Source organism: Choloepus didactylus, chromosome 2 (assembly GCF_015220235.1).
Source record: "Choloepus didactylus isolate mChoDid1 chromosome 2, mChoDid1.pri, whole genome shotgun sequence".
Classification (NCBI taxonomy): domain Eukaryota; kingdom Metazoa; phylum Chordata; class Mammalia; order Pilosa; family Megalonychidae; genus Choloepus; species Choloepus didactylus.
Genome location: NC_051308.1, coordinates 150,377,354 through 150,389,591, shown reverse-complemented (window position 1 = coordinate 150,389,591; position 12,238 = coordinate 150,377,354). Strand labels below are relative to the sequence as shown.

The 12,238-nt window shown below is 38.7% G+C and overlaps 1 protein-coding gene across 2 annotated transcripts in view; it reads left to right on the top strand.

Moving 5' to 3' along the window:
* The window catches only part of BTBD8 (BTB domain containing 8), a 110,701-nt gene that overhangs the window by 68,794 nt on the left and 29,669 nt on the right, over positions 1-12,238 (top strand). For both annotated transcript variants that reach the window (XM_037826653.1, XM_037826654.1), the window contains one exon: positions 1,285-1,381. In XM_037826653.1, coding sequence (XP_037682581.1) covers positions 1,285-1,381 — 97 coding nt within the window. The remainder of the gene's footprint in view (positions 1-1,284; positions 1,382-12,238) is intronic.

Here is a 12,238-nt window from a genome sequence, read left to right as displayed (position 1 = left end):
AAGAGCCTTATTTTTGTTTTGGAAAATTAATAACAGGCTTTTAGGCATCCTAAAAACCAGTAGTGATGTGGTTCTCAAGTGGTCTATAGTGATGTAACATTTAAGTTGCCAATATCCTCCTGGAGGGTGAAATTCCACCTTGCTCTTCTTAATACTACCAACTCCTTTATGTCTTCCCCCTTTCTTGCTCTTGTAACATCAAATGAAAGCTGTGCTTTTAATTATAAATATTCATTGCTTGCTTTAATTACAAATTGAATAAATATGTTTCTTGAGGGACAAGTACCATGCATAAGTCACAAGGATTGGAGTACTGAAGTTTTTTCCTCTGGAAAAATATGAAATTTTATTGTGCTCTTAAGAATTGCAGATTTCCTAAGTACCTAAAATTTGTGGGTTGTTTAGCAATACTTAGCAAAGGTAAGAAGCAAAGGAAACTCTCTGAATCATTGGATGCTATCTCCAACCTTAGAGTATTTGCAGATAGTTTCAATATAATAACAATCCATGGTTTGCCCTTTCCCTTAAACTTTTTTGAGTGAATGACAGAAAAGTTTAATGGGTGAATGACAGAAAAGATTAGTGGGAAGATCCAACACTGGCCATGTTTGATTCCAGAAAGCAACAAAGAACAGAAAGAAACACAACCTTGGTATTTTACGGGAATCTGAGTTAGTAAATAGAAGACACAGAACAAACAGCAAACAACAGCTTGAGTACATCAGAATGAAAAAAAGAAATGATGAACCTGAATATCAACTTAAACTATTATGCAATACAATTGATGGAGTTGACATACTACCTATTAGAAAATTCCCTGGAGTTTAAAACAAAAGGAAAAATTGTTCAGTCTATAATTGATGCTTACAGATTCTAGCAAAGTTTCATTATACAAATTTGTTGCAAATTACAGATTCTAGCAAAGTTTCATTATACAAATTTGTTGCAAATGAACTTTGTAACTTTTACTTCCTTGAAAGCAAACAGTTTCCTGGACATTGCCCTACATGCCACTGAGAATGTGAGGGGAAATTGGCAGAAATGTCTCCATATTTACCTTTAGCTATTCTCTCCTAATCAAATCATGTGACAGTGCTTTCAACCTTTGGCCTATGTATTTTTATAATCCATAAAGAGTAATTATTATGTAGGATAAAAAAGGTTAGAATTAAAATAATTCAAATTATTCTTTCTTCCAAATAGACTGTATTATCAAGTAATCATTGTGTATTATGCCTTGATTATTAAATTGAAGAAATAACAGTGCATCTATTTTTATTTTAGTCAGATACTCAATATAGCTGATATGTATGGACTAGAAGGATTAAAAGAAGTTGCAATCTATATTTTAAGAAGAGATTACTGTAATTTCTTTCAGAAGGTAATTATTGCCTCAGAAATCTTCTACCCAATGTTTCAATTTACTCATTATTGCTTGATAAATTTCTAATTTTTATAGTAAATAGTTTTGTAAATGTTAAAACTACTAAATCATTGCAACTAATGAGAACTCCAGTTGATAAATAACTCATATGGTGTGCCTGCAAAAAAACAGAAACCGATTCATATTATTTTAAGCAAAGTAAAATTGAAGTGAGAGGTTAGTTGAAGGGATATAGGAATATACTATATAATTCATAGGTGGAATGTACACCTGGGACTCAGGGTTTGGAACTAGGAGAAAGGAGGTCAGGAACCAAGGCTACCTTCTTCATTTATCAGGGGGCACATTGCTTCATTGGTTCTTTTCTCTGAAAATATACTCCTTTCTCCCACCACCTCTCTTTATTGCATGTATTTGGGAGAGAATGTAATTCTCTTCTACCTGTGTTCCCAGGTGGAGTATATTTAGGAGATACTGTTTTTAATCTCAGTTTTTGCAAAGGTAAATTTACTGTCTTAAAAAGGTCCCATAGTACAGTTTCTGTTAGGGGTGATGAAAAAGTTTTGATAATGGTTGGTGGGATGCTACCATCCCACAACACTCTAATTAATACTACTGAATTGTAAACTTAAAAATGATTAAAATGGGAAATTTGCATTATATACAGTTTTAAAAAGATTACATACTATGCATTTCAAAGCCATTTTGTACATTGTTCTTAGATTATAATTGTTTTGACTTACTCTCTGAGTATAGGTTTTTATTTTCTTATTCATGTTTTTCTACCGTTTTCTAAATTTTCTACAATTAGCATTTATTACTTTTATAATCAGCAAAGAACAAATCTTAAAGAATTGTTTACTTTAGTATTCTCTTATCTGGTACTTCAGAGGCAACATTATGCATTGAAAGAATTCTAATTAGACTAATTTTAATAATTTAAGTGACATTTAAATGTAGAATTTTGTGTTGGATAGGACTTTTCCTATATCCCTGTAAGTTACAGCTGAAGAAAAAGAGATGCTGATTGCTTCAAGTGCTGAAAAAGCTATGAACAACTGGTTCCCGCACCCCTCTACAATGTTTACTGAGAAAGTTAAAACCCTCAGCTACCTTTAATCATTCATTCCAACTTCTATATAAGTTTAAAGACTAGAAGAAGGGGAGAAGTCTGTGGTGTCCTCAACTTTGTGGAGAATGGAGAATTCTGGTGAACGGCTTTTCCTCCCCTTCCCCAGGGGAATGAAAGCAAGGAGTAAGATCCAAGTTAATTAGAAATAAAGTTTAAAGGTAGGGAGTGACTGCAATGAGGAGATATGTCTTCTCATCTCACAGATGGACATCTACCCTGTCTGAAAAACTAGCCTACTCTGGCACTTCCATTAAAGAAAAAAAGAAAGTGGTAAGAGAGGTTAGAATATGTCCTCAGAAGCCAGTGGAAACATACTTGAACATGGACATTTCTAAAGGGAGGAAACTTGCAGGATAAGCCAACACTAGCCTGGTGATAAGGGAATTTCACGATTGTGGTATAGGGAAAAAAAGGACAGGGAGTCTATCCCACACCCCGGTTACACATTATCCATAGGGAAAGAGGAGGACTTTAATGGTTCCAAGGAATAGCATGAAGGTTAAAAGAAACTAATAAAGGGTCAAATGACATTTTGATCCATCTGCGGAGACATTGAGGCTCATGAACCACTGGAATACTCGTTACATACTGATGTGCCCCCAGAAGAGCCACCACATCAGGAGAGACCTCCTGAAATAGAGCAAGATCAAGACATCTCTCTACCATCTTAGTCAGCTATCCGTAGCCTTCCTACAGAGGAGCTAGACCACATATCATTCCCTATTTCAGATCTCCCCAACCATGAGTCTCATTAGTAATGGGGGGGGGGAGATTTAAATTAGATATGAGACAGGTGTTTAAACCATACTGTATTGAATCTCAATAATTGAAAGTAACCAGAAAGTTAGAATTTGCCTGTGTCATCAAGGGATAGTAAAAGTGCTGATTTGATAGGACATGGTTGAAAGCACTAATTGGAAGAAAAAAAAAACATTTTGTGTTAGTACCTGTTTTAATTTACTTGGCTGCTCAAATACCATGCAATGGGTTGGCTTAAACAATGGGAATTTATTAGCTTACAATTTTGAGGCTAGGAGAATTCCAAATCAAGTCTTCATGAAGGTGATGCTTTCTTCCCGAAGACTGGCATTCTGGGGCTGGCTGAGAGTAATCCTTGGTCCTGGGCTCCTCTGTCACATGGCAATGCACATGGCAGCCTCTCCTGGCCTTTCTTTTCTCTTCCGGGTTCCATTGATGTTCAGCTTCTGGCTGCTTCCTCTATGACTTTTTCTCTATATATCTGAATCTCATTCTACATACAAAGGACTCCAGTAATAGGATTAAGACCTTAACAAAGTGTCCTACTTAACAATGGTTCCACATCAACAGGGATGGATTAAGTTTAAGAACATGTTTTTTGGGGGTACATAGCCCTAAACCACCATAGTACCTATTCTGCACTGAGACTCCTCAATAAACCAATAGTATCTGTTTAGTATTTTTTAAATAATCTCTTTCATGGAGTCCTTGATTTGACCTTTTCCTCTATTTTTTTATGTGCTCATGTGTATACATGGGTTACAGGCAGCTTCTAGTATTTCACTTTCAATAATTCACTTAATTTTTAAACCATAAAGGTCATATTTAAAAAAAATTGTCCGTATAGTATTTTGCTGGAAACTTTCTTCACTTTATTTTATTTTAATGCAGTCTTAATTGCCCTTATCTTTAAAATTTTGTGCTTTATATATTTTAATATTTATTTTTGTAAATATGTTTTTGAATATACAAACTATTTTACCAGATCTCAACTATGCAATACTTGGAAATGAAATAAATACGGTAAACCCATAATAACAAATTCCACAGTAATACAAACTTGGTATAATGTGATGAACAACTGGTTCCAAACTGACAAGCTAACTTTAGTCATTTCATTAACTTCATGATCCTCCCTTTTACATGATTAAATTTTGGGAATTTACTTATTAGGATTATAGTGGGTTTTAAAACATATTTTTTGCCACCAGACACCGGTGAATCTGGGAGCAGTCAGCCTGGCAGAGAGGAGATAGGGCTAGCAAAAACAGCAAAAAAAAAAACCCAAAAATAAAAACAGAGACTTTTTGGAGTTGCGGTGAACATAATACAGAGAAGGGCAGGGCTCAAACAGAATCAGGTGCATATGCAAATCCAGAGGGTGAGGACCCTTGTCTGAAGAGCCGGTTTCTCTGCTTTCTTGATTGTTCCTTAATGGCCTAAATTCCTTGTCTCTTAGCATTTCAGTAGCCCATTAGATCTGCAAGGAGGGCACTTCTTTTTCTTTTTCTTTTTATCTTTTTCTCTTTTTCTAAAACAATTACTGTAAGAAGCCCATTACGGAAAGCCTCAAAGACTTGCAATTTGGGCCCAGGCAAGAGCAGAGCTACAGTAGCTCTGAAGGAAAAAGCAGTAAGTCTAGTGGCTGAGAAAATTCGCTGAACACCATAACTTCCCAAGAAAAGGGGGAGCATCTCCTTATATTCTTCCTGGCGGGCTGGGAACGCTCCTGCCTGGCACTGGCACCACAGCCCAGAGCTGCGCCAAACAACCCAGTGTGACAGGAAGTGTTGTCAGCAACACACTCACATACCACGATATCTGGCATTGACAATAACATTTCAAGCACTCACAGCTAATTGTCCCAGAGCAGGGAAGGCGGAGCTATGTGAAAAGGGGGAAATTAACACGCCCCATTCAGCCATCCTTTCAGCAGGCTGGGAATGTCCCTACACGGCCCTACATCCCAGAACTTCCCTTGGGGAATGGTGCTCACCTGTGGCATAGCACAGTCTCCCCTCAGCAGAGGCCCTAGGAGGGCATGGCTTGGAAGAGGGATGCTCTCTCAAGTCCCAGGAACCATATGCCGATACGAAGGACTTTTGGGTCAGTGGCAGACACAAACTGTGGCAAGACTGAACTGAAGGATTAGAATATTGCAACAGCTTTAAATCTCCAGGAACACCTGGGACATTTGATTATTAAAGCCGCCATCCCTCCCTAACTGCTCAGACATGCCCCACATCCAGGGCAGGCAGCACCAACTACACACACAAACTAGGTGCACCAATTGGACCCCCACAAGACTCAGACCTCCACTCACCACAAAGACAAAGTTGGGGAGAACTGGCTTGAAGGGAATAGGTGGCTTGCGGATGCCACATGCTGGTTAGTTAGAGAAAGCGTACTCCACCAAGCTGTCGATCTGACAAATTAGAGATAAATGTTTGAATCAGTCTACATATCCTAAAAGAACCCTATCAAGTTAAGCAAATCCAAGAGACCAAAAACAACAGAAAATTTTAAAGCATATGAAAAAACCGGACAATATGGATAACTCAAACCCAAACACCCAAATCAGAATATCAGAGGAGACACAGTACTTGGAGCAGTTAATCAAAGAACTAAAGACAAACAATGAGAGCATGGCACAGAATATAAAGGACATGAAGAATACCCTAGCAGAGCATAAAGAAGAAATTGCAAGAATAAATAAAAAAATAGACAGTCTTATGAAAATAAAAGAAACTGTTGGCCAAATTAAAAAGATTCTGCATACTTATAGTAAAAGACTAGAAGAAGCTGAACAGTGACTCAGTGACCTCGAGGACGACAGAACGGAAAACGAAAGAACCAAAGAAAGAATGGAGGAAAATAAAAAAAATTGAAATGGACCGCAGGGATATGATAGATAAAATAAAACGTCCAAATATAAGTCATTGGTGTTCCAGAAGGGGACGAGAAGGGTAAAGGTCTAGGAAGAGTATTCAAAGAAATTGTTGGGGAAAACTTTCCAAACCTTCTATACAATATAAATACACAAAGCATAAATGCTCAGCGAACTCCAAGTAAAATAAATCCAAATAAACCCACTCCAAGACATATTCTGATCAGACTGTCAAATACTGAAGAGAAGGAGCAAGTTCTGAAAGCAGCAAGAGAAAAGCGATTCACCACATACAAAGGAGACAACATAAGACTAAGTAGTGCCTACTCAGCAGCCACCATGGAGGCGAGAAGGCAGTGGCATGACATATGTAAAATTCTGAGAGAGAAAAATTTCCAACCAAGAATACTTTATCCAGCAAAACTCTCCTCCAAATTTGAGGGAGAACTTAAATTTTTCACAGACAAACAAATGCTGAGAGATTTTGCCAATAAAAGACCTGCCCGGAGGCGGGGCAAGATGGCAGACTGGTGAGCTGTATGTTTTAGTTACTCCTCCAGGAAAGTAGGTAAAAAGCCAGGAACTGCGTGGACTGGACACCGCAGAGCAATCTGTCTTTGGGCATACTTCATACAACACTCATGAAAACGTGGAACTGCTGAGATCAGCGAAATCTGTAAGTTTTTGCGGCCAGGGGACCCGCGCCCCTCCCTGCCAGGCTCAGTCCCGGGGGAGGAGGGGCTGTCACCTCCAGGAAGGAGAAGGGAGAATTGCAGTGGCTGCTCTTATGGGAAACTCATTCTACTGATTCAAACTCCAACCATAGATAGACTGAGACCAGACACCAGAGACTCTGAGAGCAGCCAGCCCAGCAGAGAGGAGACAGGCATAGAAAAAAAACAACACGAAAAACTCCAAAATAAAAGCAGAGGATTTTTGGAGTTCTGGTGAACACAGAAAGGGGAAGGGCGGAGATCAGGCCTTGAGGCGCATATGCAAATCCCGAAGCAAGGCTGATCTCTCTGCCCTGTGCACCTTTCCTTAATGGCCCTGGTTGCTTTGTCTATTAGCATTTCAATAACCCATTAGATCTCTGAGGAGGGCCGTTTTTTTTTTTTTTTTTTTTTTTTTTTAAATCCTTTTTGCTTTTTCTAAAACAATTACTCTAAGAAGCTCAATACAGAAAGCTTCAAAGAATTGAAATTTGGGCACGTCAAGTCAAGAGCAGAACTAAGAGAGCTCTGAGACAAAAGGCAATAATCCAGTGGCTGAGAAAATTCACTAACCAACACAACTTCCCAAGAAAAGGGGGGTGTCCGCTCACAGCCACCATCCTGGTGGACAGGAAACACTCCTGCCCATCGCCAGCCCCATAGCCCAGAGCTGCCCCAGACAACCCAGTGTGACGGAAGTGCTTCAAATAACAGGCACACACCACAAAACTGGGCGTGGACATTAGCCTTCCCTGCAACCTCAGCTGAATGTCCCAGAGCTGGGAAGGGGGAGCAGTGTGAATTAACAGAGCCCCATTCAGCCATCATTTGAGCAGACTGGGAGCCTCCCAACACAGCCCAGCAGCCCAGAACTGCCCTGGGGGGACGGCACTCACCTGTGACATAGCACAGTCATCCCTCAACAGAGGACCCGGGGTGCACAGCCTGGAAGAGGGGCCCACTTGCAAGTCTCAGGAGCCATACGCCAATACCAAAGACTTGTGGGTCAGTGGCAGAGACAAACTGTGGCAGGACTGAACTGAAGGATTAGACTATTGCAGTAGTTTTAAAACTCTAGGATCATCAGGGAGATTTGACTGTTAGGGCCACCCCCCCTCCCCGACTGCCCAGAAACACGCCCCACATACAGGGCAGGCAACACCAACTACACACGCAAGCTTGGTACACCAATTGGGCCCCACAAGACTCACTCCCCCACTCACCAAAAAGGCTAAGCAGGGGAGATCTGGCTTGTGGAGAACAGGTGGCTCGTGGACGCCACCTGCTGGTTAGTTAGAGAAAGTGTACTCCACGAAGCTGTAGATCTGATAAATTAGAGATAAGGACTTCAACTGGTCTACAAACCCTAAAAGAACCCTATCAAGTTCAGCAAATGCCACGAGGCCAAAAACAACAGAAAATTATAAAGCATATGAAAAAACCAGACGATATGGATAACCCAAGCCCAAGCACCCAAATCAAAAGACCAGAAGAGACACACCTAGAGCAGCTACTCAAAGAACTAAAGATGAACAATGAGACCATAGTACGGGATATGAAGGAAATCAAGAAGACCCTAGAAGAGCATAAAGAAGACATTGCAAGACTAAATAAAAAAATGGATGATCTTATGGAAATTAAAGAAACTGTTGACCAAATTAAAACGATTCTGGACACTCATAGTACAAGACTAGAGGAAGTTGAACAACGAATCAGTGACCTGGAAGATGACAGAATGGAAAATGAAAGCATAAAAGAAAGAATGGGGAAAAAAATTGAAAAACTCGAAATGGACCTCAGGGATATGATAGATAATATGAAACGTCCGAATATAAGACTCATTGGTGTCCCAGAAGGGGAAGAAAAGGGTAAAGGTCTAGGAAGAGTATTCAAAGAAATTGTTGGGGAAAACTTCCCAAATCTTCTAAACAACATAAATACACAAATCATAAATGCTCAGCGAACTCCAAATAGAATAAATCCAAAAAAACCCACTCCGAGACATATACTGATCACACTGTCAAACATAGAAGAGAAGGAGCAAGTTCTGAAAGCAGCAAGAGAAAAGCAATTCACCACATACAAAGGAAACAGCATAAGACTAAGTAGTGACTACTCAGCAGCCACCATGGAGGCGAGAAGGCAGTGGCACGATATATTTAAAATTCTGAGTGAGAGGAATTTCCAGCCAAGAATACTTTATCCAGCAAAGCTCTCCTTCAAATTTGAGGGAGAGCTTAAATTTTTCACAGACAAAGAAATGCTGAGAGAATTTGCTAACAAGAGACCTGCCCTACTGGAGATACTAAAGGGAGCCCTACAGACAGAGAAACAAAGACAGGACAGAGAGACTTGGAGAAAGGTTCAGTACTAAAGAGATTCGGTATGGGTACAATAAAGGATATTAATAGCGAGAGGGAAAAATATGGCAAACATAATCCAAAGGATAAGATGGCCGATTCAAGAAATGCCTTCACGGTTTTAACGTTGAATGTAAATGGATTAAACTCCCCAATTAAAAGATATAGATTCGCAGAATGGATCAAAAAAAATGAACCATCAATATGTTGCATACAAGAGACTCATCTTAGACACAGGGACACAAAGAAACTGAAAGTGAAAGGATGGAAAAAAATATTTCATGCAAGCTACAGCCAAAAGAAAGCAGGTGTAGCAATATTAATCTCAGATAAAATAGACTTCAAATGCAGGGATGTTTTGAGAGACAAAGAAGGCCACTACATACTAATAAAAGGGGCAATTCAGCAAGAAGAAATAACAATCGTAAATGTCTATGCACCCAATCAAGGTGCCACAAAATACATGAGAGAAACATTGGCAAAACTAAAGGAAGCAATTGATGTTTCCACAATAATTGTGGGAGACTTCAACACATCACTCTCTCCTATAGATAGATCAACCAGACAGAAGACCAATAAGGAAATTGAAAACCTAAACAATCTGATAAATGAATTAGATTTAACAGACATCTACAGGACATTACATCCCAAATCACCAGGATACACATACTTTTCTAGTGCTCACGGAACTTTCTCCAGAATAGATCATATGCTGGGACATAAAACAAGCCTCAATAAATTTAAAAAGATTGAAATTATTCAAAGCACATTCTCTGACCACAATGGAATACAATTAGAAGTCAATAACCATCAGAGACTTAGAAAATTCACAAATACCTGGAGGTTAAACAACACACTCCTAAACAATCAGTGGGTTAAAGAAGAAATAGCAAGAGAAATTGCTAAATATATAGAGACGAATGAAAATGAGAACACAACATACCAAAACCTATGGGATGCAGCAAAAGCAGTGCTAAGGGGGAAATTTATAGCACTAAACGCATATATTAAAAAGGAAGAAAGAGCCAAAATCAAAGAACTAATGGATCAACTGAAGAAGCTAGAAAATGAACAGCAAACCAATGCTAAACCAAGTACAAGAAAAGAAATAACAAGGATTAAAGCAGAAATAAATGACAGAGAGAACAAAAAAACAGTAGAAAGGATAAATATCACCAAAAGTTGGTTCTTTGAGAAGATCAACAAGATTGACAAGCCCCTAGCTAGACTGACAAAATCAAAAAGAGAGAAGACCCATATAAACAAAATAATGAATGAAAAAGGTGACATAACTGCAGATCCTGAAGAATTAAAAAAATTATAAGAGGATATTATGAACAACTGTATGGCAACAAACTGGATAATGTAGAAGAAATGGACAATTTCCTGGAAACATATGAACAACCTAGACTGACCAGAGAAGAAATAGAAGACCTCAACCAACCCATCACAAGCAAAGAGATCCAATCAGTCATCAAAAATCTTCCCACAAATAAATGCCCAGGGCCAGATGGCTTCACAGGGGAATTCTACCAAACTTTCCAGAAAGAACTGACACCAATCTTACTCAAACTCTTTCAAAACATTGAAAAAAATGGAACACTACCTAACTCATTTTATGAAGCTAACATCAATCTAATACCAAAACCAGGCAAAGATGCTACAAAAAAGGAAAACTACCGGCCAATCTCCCTAATGAATATAGATGCAAAAATCCTCAACAAAATACTTGCAAATCGAATCCAAAGACACATTAAAAAAATCATACACCATGACCAAGTGGGGTTCATTCCAGGCATGCAAGGATGGTTCAACATCAGAAAAACAATCAATGTATTACAACACATTAAAAACTCGAAAGGGAAAAATCAATTGATCATCTCAATAGATGCTGAAAAAGCATTTGACAAAATCCAACATCCCTTTTTGATAAAAACACTTCAAAAGGTAGGAATTGAAGGAAACTTCCTCAACATGATAAAGAGCATATATGAAAAACCCACAGCCAGCATAGTACTCAATGGTGAGAGACTGAAAGCCTTCGCTCTAAGATCAGGAACAAGACAAGGATGCCCGCTGTCACCACTGTTATTCAACATTGTGCTGGAAGTGCTAGCCAGGGCAATCCGGCAAGACAAAGAAATAAAAGGCATCCAAATTGGAAAAGAAGAAGTAAAACTGTCATTGTTTGCAGATGATATGATCTTATATCTAGAAAACCCTGAGAAATCAACGATACACCTACTAGAGCTAATAAACAAATTTAGCAAAGTAGCGGGATACAAGATTAATGCACATAAGTCGGTAATGTTTCTATATGCTAGAAATGAACAAACTGAAGAGACACTCAAGAAAAAGATACCATTTTCAATAGCAACTAAAAAAATCAAGTACCTAGGAATAAACTTAACCAAAGATGTAAAAGACCTATACAAAGAAAACTACATAACTCTACTAAAAGAAATAGAAGGGGACCTTAAAAGATGGAAAAATATTCCTTGTTCATGGATAGGAAGGCTAAATGTCATTAAGATGTCAATTCTACCCAAACTCATCTACAGATTCAATGCAATCCCAATCAAAATTCCAACAACCTACTTTGCAGACTTGGAAAAGCTAGTTATCAAATTTATTTGGAAAGGGAAGATGCCTCGAATTGCTAAAGTCACTCTAAAAAAGAAAAACGAAGTGGGAGGACTTACACTCCCTGACTTTGAAGCTTATTATAAAGCCACAGTTGCCAAAACAGCATGGTACTGGCACAAAGATAGACATATAGATCAATGGAATCGAATTGAGAATTCAGAGATAGACCCTCAGATCTATGGCCGACTGATCTTTGATAAGGCCCCCAAAGTCACCGAACTGAGCCATAATGGTCTTTTCAACAAATGGGGCTGGGAGAGTTGGATATCCATATCCAAAAGAATGAAAGAGGACCCCTACCTCACCCCCTACACAAAAATTAACTCAAAATGGACCAAAGATCTCAATATAAAAGAA